Source organism: Sparus aurata, chromosome 15, assembly GCF_900880675.1.
Source record: "Sparus aurata chromosome 15, fSpaAur1.1, whole genome shotgun sequence".
NCBI classification, from domain to species: Eukaryota; Metazoa; Chordata; class Actinopteri; order Spariformes; family Sparidae; genus Sparus; species Sparus aurata.
This window is the reverse complement of record NC_044201.1, coordinates 4915158-4932053: the sequence shown is the minus strand read 5'-3', so window position 1 is coordinate 4932053 and position 16896 is coordinate 4915158. Positions and strand designations below refer to the sequence as shown.

General features: G+C 41.3%; 1 protein-coding gene across 2 annotated transcripts in view; it reads right to left on the bottom strand.

Moving 5' to 3' along the window:
• Positions 1-16896, bottom strand: part of piezo1 (piezo type mechanosensitive ion channel component 1 (Er blood group)) — a 99673-nt gene that overhangs the window by 8520 nt on the left and 74257 nt on the right. The window contains exons 30-46 of one of the 2 annotated variants that reach the window (XM_030441523.1): positions 16029-16097; positions 15829-15929; positions 14863-15007; positions 13772-13846; positions 13375-13547; positions 11580-11689; positions 11180-11359; positions 10633-10891; positions 10201-10389; positions 7386-7562; positions 6966-7176; positions 5769-5910; positions 5211-5358; positions 4963-5115; positions 3179-3240; positions 2910-3068; positions 1100-1247 (exon numbers count right to left, since the gene is read on the bottom strand). In XM_030441523.1, coding sequence (XP_030297383.1) covers positions 1100-1247; positions 2910-3068; positions 3179-3240; positions 4963-5115; positions 5211-5358; positions 5769-5910; positions 6966-7176; positions 7386-7562; positions 10201-10389; positions 10633-10891; positions 11180-11359; positions 11580-11689; positions 13375-13547; positions 13772-13846; positions 14863-15007; positions 15829-15929; positions 16029-16097 — 2501 coding nt within the window. Of the gene's footprint in view, positions 1-1099; positions 1248-2909; positions 3069-3178; positions 3241-4962; positions 5116-5210; positions 5359-5768; positions 5911-6965; positions 7219-7385; positions 7563-10200; positions 10390-10632; positions 10892-11179; positions 11360-11579; positions 11690-13374; positions 13548-13771; positions 13847-14862; positions 15008-15828; positions 15930-16028; positions 16098-16896 lie in introns of both variants that reach the window. The other variant, XM_030441522.1, reaches the window with a different exon arrangement.

Below are 16896 nucleotides of genomic sequence, written 5' to 3'. Positions count from 1 at the left end.
TTATTGTTCTATCATGTTTTTAACAATACTAAAAGTTTAAAACACTGTCAGTTGTCCCAAGAGCCTCTAATGACTCAGCAGTATGATATCTGAAATGATCAAATGAAATAGGACAGCTCAAAACATGCTTGTGTTTAAAGTATAGTCACACTGGCCCTCTAATTAATGAAAATGCTCCCTCGCAGTCACAAGGAAGAATGTGATGTAGACATTATTCCTTTTACTTTTACTTTACTATTTATTTGTGAGTGATCTGTTCTTTTTTATGTGGGTGAAATATGTGTGTATGTGTGTCTATGTATAAGCTACTGGATGTTCAAAATTTCCCTCGGGATAAATAAAGTATCTATCTATCTATCTATCTATCTATCTATCTATCTATCTATCTAATTATTTCATATTCTTTTTTATTACAGACTATAAATAGAGGGCAATGCTGCAGTTTAAAGTCTGTAGTTTGCATTGTCAGGGGCAACGTTCCAAAGCAACGCATCAAACAAAACAGTTTGTTTGTTCTCCTATTTTGGTATTTTTAGTCCTTTCCTAACATTTTTTTTTTTTTTACAAATAACTTTATTTTGCGTAAAAAGTTTAAAAAGATTTAACGCTTTAAAGGGATATTCCGGTGTAAGTTCAATCCATGGTCTAACACACCGTGAAACTGTGTTAGACTCCCTCTCGAGAGATCGAGTTAGTAGACTGCTAGCTTACGTAGTTTTAGCATCCTCAGAAACGACCGAACGACAACAATACATTGCAGTTAATGGGTCCAAATATAAAACCGCCATCAAAAAGCCACAAATAATGCTCAGAACAGCACCAAACTTCAGCAACATTAGAAACAGGGTCCCAGCACATATGTCGAGGCATCAAACATTTGATATAGTTGCCGTATTTGTCGGAACAGATAAACGAAACTCACTACCCGAGAAGCCTTCCTTGTTGTGGGGAAGCCCTGTGAGTCCATTACCGAGTGCAGCAGATGTCCCGCAGTAATGATCATCATTGAGCTGCGGAACTCTACTGCACTCGGTTATTGTTAGTGTTTTTCCCCAAGTACTGGTCTGCTGTAACATCACAGCCCTCACACACTCCATACCTTCTCTGTCTCACGGCTGCATTTGATGATGAAGATGTTGGCATAAATGTCCTCCACACACATCCAGTTTGATAGAGACAGTGTGGTGTCAGTCCAGACCCAGTCCATCACTGCCCGCAGCTCCACCAGGAACGGCACCAGGCGGAACCTACACACACACACACACACACACACACACACACACACGTAAACACACACACACGCTCAGCATCTACATCATGCTGTCAATATATTACATGATGAATCTTGAAATGGAAATTAAAAAATCTAACTTTTCCTCTATAAGTCAACACATATGCCTTATTCCACTGCATGGTTGCGGTACGGCTCGGCTCGGCTTGATTTGAACTAAGAGTGTCACTGATGACTGGTGTTGACGATAGCTGGAATACTGAATAAATGAAATTCTGATGACGTGTTAATAACTGACATATGATAATATTGTGCAAAGAATCCAATGCTTCTTTAAATGTTTCTTTCTGTTCTCATTTTGTCATAGTAGGTGGAGGTAATGCACCTTAATACTGGTTGCCAGCTGCCATTCAATAGAAAAAGAAGGAAAAAGCTTCTAATTATAGTCTCAGACTACTGCTGTGTCAAATCATGTCCAATCAACATACATTTATCGTTACATAAACTCTTTCAACCTCCCGCAATCGTATAAAGAGTGTGTATAAATCGTATGAAGTTAAGGTGAATTTGAATGATAGCCTTTTTTAAATGAAAATTTCTCTCTATATATATCTGTCGCGATAATATTAACTTAACCTGTCACGTCTCATCCTATGCACTTGTGACCAGGTTAGTCATGTGACTATTTACTTTTCAATTCACATGCTTCTTTTACTTTTACAGTTCTTCTTAAATTGCTCTTCCGAATCCAAGGTTGCTGGGTTGGATGGGATCTGGTTAAAGAGATGGTGGTCGGAGGTTCACTGGTATTGTGCGTGCATGTTGTGTGATAGCCATTCCAGTGTAATGAGGACACTTGGTTAAGACCACAGGTAAAATTGGGGAAATGTTACATAGTCCTTACTTACATGCTTATTTCTCATGGGCTTTGACTTTGTTTTGCCCTGTAGCAGCCTGGTTGTTGGAGTGGGGTTGTCTGTGAGATTCAGCTCATCTGGTATCGCTGCCAGACTGTATAAACGGGTGGAGCTCTCCGTTCCTACAGCTGGCATCCAACCTACATCTTTTTCTTTTGGTTGTCTTATCGTTTGTGTCAACAATCCTTTAACAAACCATTCTTGTTTTATATAAAATCTCTTACTTTCTTCTTGTCACGTACCCTGAGCCAGTTTGTGAGTCATGTTTTATGACGTTTATGACTTTCTTGTTTCAGTGTCATTCTAAAATGTGTGTTAAGATGGATGCCTCATCTTCTACAGCAAATCAAATCTACCCATTGGTACAAATAAAATAACTTGACCCCGAACTTAATCAAGAACACCATCCCCCTGTGTCACACTGAAGATGATGTCATGGCAGTTTCACGCAGCAACACTATATCAGTCGGCTAATAATGATCTCTGCAGAAAAAAAATTATCCAAAAAAAGGTACCTGTTACCATAAGTGAGCCGAGTCATACCATGCAGTGCAAACAAGGCAGAGGCTCCAAGCAAGTGCACCTCATCTGTCATTATACATACTAGTTTGTTGATCTCATCGTTTTAGCAGGACTAAAAGAATCATATATAACTCCAATGCAACCGAACACGTTTTTTGGGACTTCAGAACTCCCAAATGTTCCAAATGATCATTCGACTAAACTGCACAGAGAGCTGCAGATGTGATCTGTGTCTTTACCCTTGGAAGAGAAACAGGTTGAGGTGGTTGTATTTCTTTGTGAGGAAGTTGCCGAGGATGCGGGTGGGGTATCCACAGCGGATCTGATAAGCTGACAGGCCAAAGTAAATACACTTGACAAAGTACCAGAGCTGAGCCACAAAGTTCTGATTGAACTTCCTAAACACAGAAGGAGAGAAAAGAAGATTAAAGCCAAATCCCAAAGAACAACACACAATAGTTTACCATGAATACTATAATTTAATAAATGTGATTTAGTTTGGCTTTACCTTTCAGTGACAGCTGGCAGGATGAAGAACATCCACAGATGGATCCCGAACACCAGTATCACCTGTAGGAAAGGAAAGTCAGAGCGAGGATATGAAGGGTGACAGGAAAGTGATCAAATACTTTGAATGCAGAGAAGCACGTTAGTAGAGATGTTCTAAAAATGAAGAGCAAATATCATCCTAACAAATACTGCAGGCCAATCTGGGTCTTTCAAAAAAAAAGTCCAACCATATTGTCTGTGTGAAAGTTACGTTGGCGGAATGGGAGGACAGTTTTGTTTTGCTCTGATCCCTCAGTGGAGGTACTCAGTGAGCGGCAAGACATGATTCCACGCCTCTCGGGGAGAAGGGTGGAACAGGGGTGTGACGTTCTGATGGCGTTCACAGTCAGACGACTGAACAGAACTTTCACTGGAAATTGCTCAAAATAAAAAAATGAAATATCCCACGCTTGAACCCACAAAGCAAAGTTACAAGATCTAACTACAGTTATGTTGCAGCAAGTATTAACTTTGACAACTTTTATGAGGAAATAATGCCAAATTTCGTCAGAGGCTGATGTGGTGTAGGCTGCATGGTTACATCACGCGTTGCTGTGGAGGTCAACAGAGGCTAGAGGTAAACAAACCAGGAGACAATTATTACTTTCAATAAAGCGGCTTGTAATTGCTCTTGCATGTCAGCAGGCATTGTTGCATGTTGTCAGGTGACGATGAAGAAATGCAATGATCATAATGCAAGGGGCGATAAGATGTCGACAACGACATGGAAACAGCTGATCAGTCATATGAACCAGAATCCAAGTTCCTTTCTTAGTCCCGCAAACGGGGAAATTTGTGTGTCACAGTTCAGTTAAAATAAACCATAATAGTTAATAATAATATTAAATTGTAAAAATAAACCACATGATAAAAAGGTAAGAAATAGCAATAATCTCCTATATACATTATATGTACAAATATAAACAGTATAATCAGTGTAATGAGTTATGAGTTGAATGTTCGAGTTTACTCTGCAAATCTGTTTCCACTTGAGGTAGATTTGTCTTTTGCAAATGAAACTGATGAAAAAATGCTTTATGGAAATACCGCTACTGACCTTTTTTTTCCCCCTGTCAGTATTGTGTTGGTATACTTTTATAAAACTATATAAAACAGGTCAGCCCACCCCACTGAGTCTCCAGAAAACAGCATCCCTCTCCAGTGAGAGCCAGACAGGGTCTGCTATTTACTGATGGTGCTTATGTGATGTAACTTCAAGCAAAACACGTATCTTTGTCACTTTGCACGACGCCTGGTGGGTCAGAATCCTGATCACAACACAATATCACAGCATCCACATGGTTATAAACAGTTTGCTGGCACAATTCTTAGACTTCCAGGTGGAAACGAGGTGGAATCAAAAATCACAGACCTCAACATTATGATGTGTACCGTCACAACTCTTTTCGTTCTGTAATGCCAGCATGCTGAATAAAATGATACGCTGGTGCGGGGCTGCTTGGCTCGTGTGACAATGCAAAGACAGTGTAATGGCAACACTTTGTTGTGGGGCTATGGATGTTACCTGTTGCAATAGTTCACTGTTTGGGCATGAAGAGAACATTTATGGAAATCAATTTGCTAAGATAGCTGTATCAAGGACATGTTTGTGATTTTTTAAATTTGTGATGGTAAACAGCTGACAGAGAGCCACAGTCCTCCACCTCTTGACTTCAAAGAGGAAAACATGCAACCAGACAAAGAGAATCACGAATGCTCAGAGACTGAATATGCGAACTGCACCTGAAAGATGAGCTTTCCTAAGACAGCCTTGCGTAGATACAAAGCTCTGTCGATGATCATGGTGCTGAACTGGATGAGCAGCATTACCAGGAAGGCTTCAGGAACCTGGTCCTCTGACAGGGTGGAGGCGATGTCAGCGGCTGCACTGTGTTTCTGAAGCAGAGAGACGCAAGTCACGAGGGATTTACTCCATTAACTGGTCTAGCAAACTACAGCAAGTTGGTTGAGTGGGTCTACGGATCTCTCACCCCAAAAGCCCAAAACCCAAAGACAATGACAATGAAGTCGATGACATCAGTGAGGAACATGAGTGCATAGACATCGGTGGCAGCCCGGTACTCAGCGTGGAGAATACTCCTGAAGAACCCCTGAGCTGGCCTGTAAACACTCTGGATACTGCAGAGCAAAACAAGATGGCACACATTAAAGCCCTGCATTCATGGAAAACAAATCACATTTCAGTCGGACAGTGTTTTTTTAAGTATTCAAACTACATTATTTGTTTTAATCTAAAACTATTTTCGAAATACATTATTGATGATTTAGTCTTCAACAAGTTTAATATATTGACAAATGTTCTTAGAGGGTGACTGTGGTGACTGTTTAAACTAAATCATATAATAATGCAAACACACTGCTGTTAACATTTTTTGTGTTATAAATTATAATATTTGTGTTACTGCTCTTTCTTGCTGTACAGTAGTTGAACGCTTAAGTGGCCCTGCTATGCGATGACAATTCAAGCGGTGACCCCAAGCTAATTTTAGTTTCAGACCCCTATATACCCTCCTCTATACTGTACTCACCCAGAGATGAAGACATGTGCTATCTTGTTTCCAACAGCCATCAATCTTTGACTTGCTTCCTCTCTCTTCTTGCCTTTCTGCTTCTTCTTCTTCTCCTCCTCCGGTTCCTCAGAGGGATCTGCAGGCTCAGCTGTTGACTCCTCTGGACAGTCAGAACCACAACCAAGGAGGGGTGAGCAGAATAAAGTAGAAAGATATTGTACGATATCTTTTTGAAAATGTTTTCTCTTTGTAACACGCGCTATATCAGTGTATTTTGGTCTGACACATCAGCAAGGAGATGACCAACACAAACAGAAAATACCAAATAACATGAATGGGAAAAAGTCGAGTCGACCTCAATTAACAGCATGAATTTACCTTAGATGTGAAAATTCCTGCAGCCTACAATAACATGTACGTACGGAGCCCGAGAGGTGACATGGATGTGTTTTTTCATGATTTATTTGTATTCTGCGTGACCATTTTAATCAAATGCGCACCTCTAAATTTGTTCAGTTGTGAGAGTAGAAAGCCAAAACAGTCACAGTCGGTTAAATATAGGCCGGGTATCATGATCGAGACCACATCTTTTTTAACTTAGGTATGAATCACAAAGGAATACTTAGCCTTGTATGCTTTCATTTTAAGCAGGAGACATCTTATCAGATATAATAACATAAAATAATAGTGTAATGCCAGTCTCAAGAGGCCCTAAGATTCCAAAAGATGTCATTTACACACTTTTTGGAGCCGAAATCTTCACGGTAGCTGCTAAGCTAAAATAGTTAGCGTGCACCACATCTGAATGAGGTGTATAAGCTCAACTTTTCATGTCTTTTTTAAACAGTTTGGGGACTTGGGGTTTCCAGAGACATGGATTACACCAAATGAGATGTATGGAGCCATTTTGTGCTTTTTTATGATTTGAAACAAGCTCCAAGCTACTTGCTGCAATGCTATATGCTGAGAATATCCAGAAATGTTTTGTGGACATGGGAGTGAGTAGATAAGGACTGAATTTAAATTTTTGTATGATTTGTTTCTTTAGTCACTGTAGATAGTTTGACCATCATAGTAGATAAAAAAAAGAGCAAGTGGGGAAGCTCGCACAATACCAGACCCATGGATGTGGGACACGTTAATGGAATGCAGCCAGAGTTAATGTTACGAGTCACACCTCTGCTGTCATAGTCTACACGAAGTGAAGCCACAAACCTTTGTTGCGCTTTAGTTTGGGCTTTTTAGGTTTCCTCCGGAAGCGGATGCTGCTAGATTTTTTTGGGACCTCCTCTGTGACCTGCTCACTGTCTCCCTCCGTCTTATCTTCTTTTGAGCTACTGGGAGGATTTAGTGTGTGTGTCAGCCCAGATGGAGTTTCCACCTGTCCATCTTCGAACCCGCTGGGTGCTGGTTCCGCTGGAGGAGGCTGTGGAGCGACAGCAGCAGCAGAGCTGGTATTTGGGTCATGCTACAATGACAAAAACACTGGATTCAAAAACTATTAAAGTAGTCTTTAACATACTGATACGATTACATTAGGTAATTTCTTTGTTCAACGGCCAAGAACACTCTCTTCAAAACAGATACTGATAGATCAGTAATCAATAACAGCTAACATCACATATTTACACAAACCTTTTCCAGCTGGTCCAGTTCATCTATTTCTAGGTTTTCCACAATGGATGTTGAGCTGACTCTGCCCTCTTCCTCCTTCTCCTTCCTTCTTCCATCTTCATCTCCCTCATCCTTACAACTCTCTGATGAGGGGCTCTGCGCCTCTAGGGGGCCCTCATGGTCCCACAGGCCATAACGCTGTACACACACACACACACACACACACACACACACACACACACACACACACACACACACATTGTCGATATTGTTATTCCACGCCAAGTCACCCAGAATTGCGAATTCCGAAGTTCATGTCATGTATTTTCTCAAAACTTCAGGTTAAAACTTCCATCAAATTCATGGGACCTTGTTGTAGTCATTTTCTTTTTTAGTTGTGAATTTCTGAAGTGTGGCCCTCATCTTTGTGCACATGTGTATGTGCAGTCTCACCAACTGCTTATTTTTCACTGGATCTGGTTGAGCTTTCTCCTCAACATCTAAGAAACCTTAATGACACTTGGCAACATGTATTCATGTTATCCAGAGGAAAATAAGTAAAAACGAAGTCTTAGCATTCCTCAGAAGCACTGAGGGGCATGTGAGGAAAAACTATTTATAATAATTCATTTTCTAAGTCTGATCTCTGTATTCTCCCCTGTGCTTACGGCCTGGGAACTGGTGAAAAGGCGCTCGCGTTTTCTTCCTGGGGTGTTTTATTTCTCTTGACACAAGATCCGACCAGTCAATAGTGCAGTGAACAAGAAAGGGGCTTTGCAAAGTTGTAACAGAGACAGTGGTTAGCTTCGCCACAGCAGTGTAATTAGGTTACATCAACGACACTTTGAACAGATTATCAAAACAGCAAAATAAAGTGTCTTAATGACAGGAAAAATGATAGATGGCAGAAAAATTACTTAGACATTCAATAACATAGGTGTGTGTGTCAGGTTCATCTCTCTATAAAAGCACGGAATCTCTGTCTGTCTGTGTGTGTGTGTGTGTGTGTGTGTGTGTGTGTATGTGTCTGTTGGTCAAATATCTCTGGGGATAAGGATCACACTGACCCGAGACTTTCAACATGGCTGCTGCGTGGTTCAGTGGTGTGCATCTAAGCATTTGTTTGGACTGCAATGATACCGTGAATAAATTATTTCATAAATGCTTTACAAATTCCGCCGAGCATTGTCCACCAGAGCCACCACAGTCACGTGCGCACCAGAGCCAATCACTGCACACAGTGGCCACGTGCGCACCAGAGCCAATCACTGCAGAGCTCAAGCCCACGACATACCTGAAGAAACAAGCGGATTTATACCTGCAGCGGTGCGAGCTGGACCGGGATTTTGCCGGTGGTTCGGTCCGTTCTGTTCTGTTCTGTTCTGTGCATCTAAACTGACTGTTGTGGATTAATGAGATTAAACGAGTCCGGACCGAGTCTGTTCGGGTCTGAGGAGATCTGGAGACGCGCGGACAACAAAGTGGAATCGGAATCTGTGGATGTTCGTGTGTAGCTAGCCGCTAGCTAGCAGCTAGCAGCTAGCCGCTAGCCGCTAGCCGCTAGCTAAACGGCCCACCTCCCGAGGCGACGGACCGGAAGCATCGGCACGTCCAAAACCGGACCTAGGGTAAATAATGTCCGCCACGCTTTTTCGTGAACATTGCCGTCACGTTTGCTTTGTGTCTGGTGCAGGAAGAAACTGTAAAAACGGGCTTTTGTCACGAAAGTGTCCAAGCAGCAAGTTTGGTTGTTGAGGAACAGGAAGTTGTGGGAGGGACCTAGGACAGCGATATTGAGAGTTGCGAGATTTGTGACATTTAGCGTGTTTGGAGTGTGTAGTTAGTGTGTTATGTAGTGTTTGGTGTAGTGTGTTTAGTGTGTAGTGGAGTCGGTTTTTTGTTTAATGAGTCAGAATGAGGAGAAGCTGAATGTGTAGCAGGCAGTCCAGCTCTTCATTCAAGTGGAAGGAGCTCAGGCAGACCTGAACATTGCCTGCATTTAAATGTAAATAGTTACATATAACTTCGTACATTTTTTAAATGTATGCACAAATTTAGCAAACAACAATTTATATTTGCATTATAAGTAAAAAAAAATAAAAAAAAACGGTTTGTTAAACATGTTTGTGGTTTTCACAGTAAAAAAATCTAACTTTTTCTACTCGGATTTTATGGTTTTTTTGTGATTTTAGGTCCATTTTGTTAATACAGTATGTCAAAATGAAAAAAGAACTGTACAGTCACACATGTGAGGTTGTGCTGAAAATAATGACACCAAGTAAATAGCTTTTAAGATGAAATATAATGGCAAAATCAAAATAGTCAAAAACCGCCAATTATACCCTGGAATATCGGATTTCACAACAAACCTAAATATCCCTGACATCCCACCTTCAAACACAGCCTCATTTGGCCATCCATGAAAAAGCTCCTTAACCTCCCACTTTTTTATAGGAATACACTTTTCTTACGGGCACTGCACTAGTTAGTCTAATGGAGAAAGGACAGCTCATCAATCCTTATTTCTTCATTTTTTCCTATATAATGACATTGATCAACATAACATGAATGTTTTCTTGACTGGCCATCAGATTTTGGACTCCTTATAGCTAAAAATCCATGAGGACAGTGGTTTGCATCTGAAGTCATTGCATTTTGTCATCCAGACTATAATGGTCTGGCAGCAACTGTAACAGTTGACTGTAAAAAAGTCAAGGGTATATTTAGCTAAATTATAACCTTGCTGCTTTCACGCTGTACCATCAGATTAACATGGCCTTGCTTACTGATTTGTCAAGTGTAACCACCACTGTAACCACTGTAAATACTGACTCACCATGAGCAGGGATCTGTGAAAGAACAGAACCAGCAGCTGGAGAAGATCATATCGGATGTAGTTGTCAGTCTTCTCCAGGCCAAGGATACGGGGTGGGAAGAAAGGTTTGTCTTCGTTTAGAGTCATCTCATAAACACTGTTCCAGGGGAAGAATCCAAACTGGAAAAGGTATTTCACCACCACCATCACCTGAAGGAGCAGAGCAGTACAGCAGTATCACCAGTCGGCCCAGGGAAGAGCACAGAAAAGGCAACTGTCAGTAACATCTGTGATCTTTTGTGATGATGTAATTCAGTAATTAATGACAGTGGTGAGATCTCCAACTCTTATAACCAGTAAGTGATGCATCACATACACACACTCAGGGGCTTCCATATTTTCACGTTAGAAAAGTTCCTAAAGTTTCTAATCTGTGTCTCTCAGTGTTCGTACCTCTGTGTAGACTATAGCCGTCATCCAAAACCTCTTGGTCGGTCTCGGAACAGACAACATAGCCCACAGGAACACCAGAATGGGCAGGAGCAATGATATCACAGAGGCACTGACCACGTTGTTCAACACGATGATGAAATAGCAGACTAGCTCCGAGTTAGCAGCCAGCAGATTGTACAAGGCAAAAAGCAGCTTCAGCAGACGGTTCTGGTTGGTGTAAAAGTCTCGGCTCTGTTCCAGCTCCTCGATGAAGAAGTGCCTGCACACAGAGAAGGGAGCGTCACAACAATCAATTTGTGCTCATTTTTCATTGGATTCATGACCAGCCTTTTATTTAAACTTTAACTCAAACTTTATTTGAACGAACCCATGACCTAGGGTCTCATTTATATAAAGGTGGTGTACATAAATTGTAATAAAGTACAGTTTTTTTTTTTTTTTTTTAACACAGTCTTGACTCCACTCTGTGGAACCAAGGTGGTCAGAAGAAGCCAGTAACGCCGTCTGTTGTTAGGCTTCTTCAGTCAGGTGGGTGCACAGTATGTACCTGTCTCCCAGCAGCTCGCTGGCTGTTCTGGAGTGTCTGTGATGTTGTTTGGATGGGACTGATATAAGCTCCATGCTGCTGCTGGATTGGGGTTCTGGACTCAGGAGGTTCTCAATGCTGCTGAGCCTGGGCCTGGGGGTAGACCGGCCTGTCACAGCCCCGCTATTCACCTCCAGGCAGCTGAGACAGCAATAAAAAACACACAAAAATGAAAAAGTGAAGATGAAAAGGGTATTCAGGGTATTTCATGGCAATTACATCAGCTAGAAATACAAGCCAAATGTTCACCTAAATGGAACCACATTCACAGTGTGATGTGTTCTAGGAGGGGTGCCTCTCCATCAAATGTAGTTGGTTAATAGAATACACACTTGACAACATCTTTTTTTATCATGCTAACCTGTATTTGGTTGAGTTTTCTATTTCAGTTTCATCCATAAAGGTCTCCAGTGTGGGACTCTCACTGCCCTGAGATAGCTGGTCGTCTGCGGAGTCTGCTGTTGTAGGATGCTGCCAATTAGAGGGATAGACAGTAGTTAGAGGTTGTGTGTAATTACATGTGTATGTGAGCGTTCGTAAGGCCAGTTTTTGATTTATTTTTTATTTTAGGTATGAACATCAAGAAAATGCTCACAAGCTTTAATGTCACAATGCACCTTATTTTGCAATTCTGCAATCAAGGCAGCAGACTACTTAAAGCCAGTACTTAATAGATGATATCGTGAACCCAATCATTTCCAAAAATTAGGAATATTTGGAATAATATACCCAAGAAAAAGAACACTGTAATTTACAGGGAAAAAACTATACAGGAGATATATCCAATTTAGAGACCGGCTCTCCAATCTACTATATGCTCTCAGATCAAGCCATCAGCCTTAAAGCTGCATGGGAAAGGGATTTAAAGGTTAAGTCTGAAGAAGATGGGTGGAATAAATTACTGAAGGAGATGTTAAATCCAATGAGAGATACCAGGTCTAAACTTTCATTTCAAAATACTCAATAGACTCCACTTGACACCTGTGAAAAATTAAAAGGGCAGGAAGGAATAAGAACTACTGCTGGCGACGCCACACAGAACAAGGCGTCTAGTGCATATGTGCTTTAACACCCCTAGATTAGCCACCTATTGGCAGAGGGTCATGGAAAAGATCAGCAACAGCTTGGGTACTGATGTTCGTCTTACCCCTGCTTTGTGCCCTTTGAATGGCTTAAAGGGGAATGAAGGAATTGGTACGGTGAAGGCTCAGTAGCTTAAGGTTTAAGGGTGGGTTTAGGATCAGGGGTTGGGAGACAAAAGTTTCTTTTCAGATTAAGTATTCATAGGCATATCTTGTGTTGTTGTTAATACACTTGACCAGACACGGTTCAGCCATATACTAGATTTAGACCTGGTCATGTTCTCTTAGTGTTTATTGCTGCAGCCTCCTGTGTGAACCCTCCTGGCTCTTTAAGCCACCCTCCTGAAAAAATCCCAGTTTGATCTGATTGATCCACTCCCACATGCCTGAGCAGGCCCAGCATGTTTCCTCATTAGCTCTGCTGTTGTTTTTACAACCACGGCTTTGCTGGGGGCGCGGCTGTGGCGTCACTGCCCCTCAGTGACTGTATAGTTGTGACATCAGAACCTTACAGAATATGTTACGCCACGTTTTATGACGCAGACTCTCAATATGGACTGTGTAGATTTCACAGTGGATTTAGCGTTTTTGTATTCACAGTATTCATATAGCACCTAGTCATAATAATAAAATCTGCCAAGGCCCAACAGTCCCTGTTAATTCAATTAAGCCTCATCCAGTATCATATGAAACACATTTAAATCTGCTAGGTCTGTTTTTTTATTTTAATAAATTGTATCTCATAGATACCTGTACTTAAATAGGCCTATTTTTGCATGATCTCCTGATAAAATAACAGACATTTTGAAAATGCCCTATCTCACATTGTTAAAGAAAGTAAGAAAAAATTCCTGCATCTTAAGTTAATGGTGTCTATTCTGGGCCGATACCAATCTGCCAGTCAAGTTTCACGGAAATCGATTCAGTAGTTTCTGTGCAATCACAATGACAAACCAACCAACAAGAAAAAAAAACAAATGCGCACAGGTGAAAACATGACCTTGGGCAAGGTAAAAAAAAAAATAATAATCATAATTCAGGATCTTACACAAAAGTGTCTGTTTTAGTGTTTACCTGCTCTATCTTGTGCATGATGAAATAACGTTCATTGCACAGGACAGTAGATGTCTCTCTGTACTGTTTAGTCAGGAGGTTGAGCCACTGAGTCAGTCCATCCACCATGGCCAGAATTATGGCCCATAAGAAGCGCAGGATGTCCAAGATCCTCTGAACCATCTCACCATGACCTGCAGCACACAGGAGGAGAGAAGGGGACGAGCAGAGAAGAAGAGGAGGTACAGTAAAGGATTTAATAATAGTTCTGAGAAATCTTAATCCACTGCATCCGAATCAGAATCAGAATTCCTTTATTTGTCCCGCAAACAGGGAAACGGATTGTGGATGCAGATAGAGATTTAGATGCAGCCATGGTAAAATGTGGAGGAAGAGAGGACTCTGAATGTGAACCAACCTGACTCCTCTTCCTCCGGCTCCTCCACCTCCTCCTGAATGACAGGGTCCTCAAACACATCGTTGTCCGCACAACCTACACAGACACACACATATATACACACACACACACAAACAGCATATTTAGATTATTATGTCTGTTTGTAATCTGCCATTTACCGTTCACCTTTGGTTTAGATGACCCAACGAGATCAGAAAAACCTGAAACCGTTTTGTCTTTTCTTTGCTTTAATTTCACACATTTTTGTTTGTCTGTGTGACAGGTCACAGGTATAAATACATTTGGATGCTTCAACAATATTCATAGTAATCATTAATGTAGGCTTCAACTACAAACAAAAACTTCAATCAACTTCTAGTTACAGGTTACATAAAAATATAAACTGAGGCTATCATCATCACTGAGATATCATTTTCAGAGGAACGACTGAGGGAGACTGCAGTCTGGAGGGTCATGCTCTCTTTCAGGCTGCAGTGCTGAAGAGCGAACCAACCTGACCAAAACAGCCATGATGGGATACATCATAAGGTTTTTTTTTTTTTAAATTTGTAAATCTAAAGATGTGTCAGCTAATAAGTTTTTTGCTTGGAATCATAATCAGTCAGTCAACAGCCGGAGCTGCTGGGTACAGACGCTGTTTACCAGGCGAAGGTGAGAGTTGGTAGGACAGACAGGGGTGACAGCCAATACTCTGATTATTCATTATTTTTTCCTCAAATGAATTGCCAAAGACAATATCTGCTACCACATTACTGTTGTTTGGTGAGGAATAATTCATTTTTTTTATTTTGAGCGAAATCCAGCTAAGGAACCGTTTTGTTGTCAGTCTGTTGATGCCATTAGACTGTCACAACCCTGGTCTGCACTGCCACCCCTTACACACAGTCTCCAATTCACCAACATTACGACTGTGTTACTACCTCTGCTGGCAGAGCGGAAACTTTCCCCCCATTCCACCTCCGTAACTTTTATATAGATGGCGCAGTGGAATGAACGGCATAAGATTCCCACCTTGAAGGCAGAGTGAAAGGGGCTTTAGACTCTCTGCTCTGGCATCCCTGATAGTGAAAAGGGAAATAAGGATGTTTAACCTATCACAGAGTAAGGCTCCTGTTGGGACTCCATTCTTTCTTCTCTCTCTTTCTCTTTGTTCTCAGTCCTCCTCAGCTGTCTCTGGCGTCTCTGACGTTCTCGCAAAGCTGCTTTCACACTGGTCACCCACGCCTGGTATGCCAACTGAGAGGAGAAAAACAAAAAGCAACTTCACAATGAAAATATGTAACTAAGAGTCTAAACACTGCATATTATAGCAAAGCATTTCAACAGGACAACCACAACTATATGCAGTATGCAATATCAATCAATTGTTTACAATCAGATAATGTGGACATGTGACCCATTTTCTTTGGTGACCAAAATATCTATTAGGGCTGTCAATATAACGCCTTCATTTGGTTTAGATTATTACAGGAAAAATAATGTGTTAAAAAAATGTACACAGATCATACATGTCTGTTGACCAGCAGCTTTGTAAACATGATGGAGGTAGACGACTCAAGCCAGCCAGAGTTTCTTACTGTTAACATTCAAACCAAGAATAGGATGTGGTTAAATGTCTGTGAAGGTGCTCGCCTCAGTGCACCTCCCCACAAATGTAACTGCCAGCCACAGCGACGCGGACCACAAGGAATGTCACTGCCCGGCAGCCCAGGCACACCGGCGCACATGTATGAAGGCTCACTACGGCGCACACAGGCTTTCCGTAGAGCCCATGTGCAACCATAAATCAGCCTTTATAATGAGACCAGTAGCCAAATCTCGTGAATGACATATAGGGTCTCAGACTGTAATGTAGTCCAATACATTTGAGCAACAACTTCCTTTTTTTTTTATTCAAGCAAAAATGAGGTTATTTGTCAAAAATGATAAAACATTATAGTAAAACAAGCATATGCAATTAATTTTGATTAATTAATCACAAACCCATGAATTAATTACATGAATCACTTGACAGCCCTAATATCTACACAAGAAAAGGGCTCAGTTGTGGGTCAGACCTGACATGCAGTCTGTTTCTGAGGCTTCTGTTCTTCAGACTGTAGCTCCTCTTCATCCTCACTGTCTGATTCAAAGAGGTAGTACTCTCCTGAGTGGAGCACTGTGAGCAGACGAGAACATGTCCTTTACAGCATTTGTTTTCACCTGGCGGTGGATTATTGGTGCAGTAATCCCAGATAATACAGAGTGTTAGTCATACCTGTAGCATGGTCCAACCACGGCCGGTGCCACTCTTTCTTCCGCGACCTCTTTCTGTCTTTCTGGGTCTCTGTAAGGAAGTGAAGTGGTTGTAGTTTTAGTTTCACTAATAGTGGAACTGAAATGAAACTGGGACCCAAGTGTGGTGCTACAGTAGGCCATGGTGTTATTCAACTTAAATGGGTTCATCTTTAAGAAAACATGAACGTCCTCAGCAGAATGTGTGGGACATTGCATATAAGATTGGCATAAACAATGTAAAGCAAGGGGTGCTTAGTTATCTTAGAAGCATTCTGTTATATTTTCCAAAGAATCAAATAATCAGCCACATAAAAGAATAGGATCCAGTATCCGTGGCTAGCACAGGCCGCTAATATCCCAGTCCGATCATTTCATTCAGCCCGTATGAAAAGAACGGAAAAGCTAAGCAGGTAAACTGCTAAAAAATGCAGCGATACTAACATTCCAGCTTGACAGCGGTGAGAAATAACAATAGGCATTGTGTTGTTTTCGTTCATTATGATGATGTTAGGTGTTTTCTTACATGAGAGTGAGACATGAGCTAGCTGGAAACGCTTACAGATAACAACCAAGGGCTGTCTTACCAAGTCTTACCTACCCCAGCTTTAATAAGGTGATAATAACATTACTAAATAACGTAACATGCTTTGCTAAAAAAAAAGAAAACAATGTGCCAGGAGTCTGTCAGCTTAATTCTTTTGGCAACAGTGCCTCTGTACCCTGGAGATTTAAACCAGTGCCTCAACATGGGCAGGGCTTGCAGGGGAATGCAAGACAAGCCTATTCACTCCTTCATGCTGCCTCCTGTTGCTGCAGTTGTCCCCTCCAGCACCTCATCACCAACACAC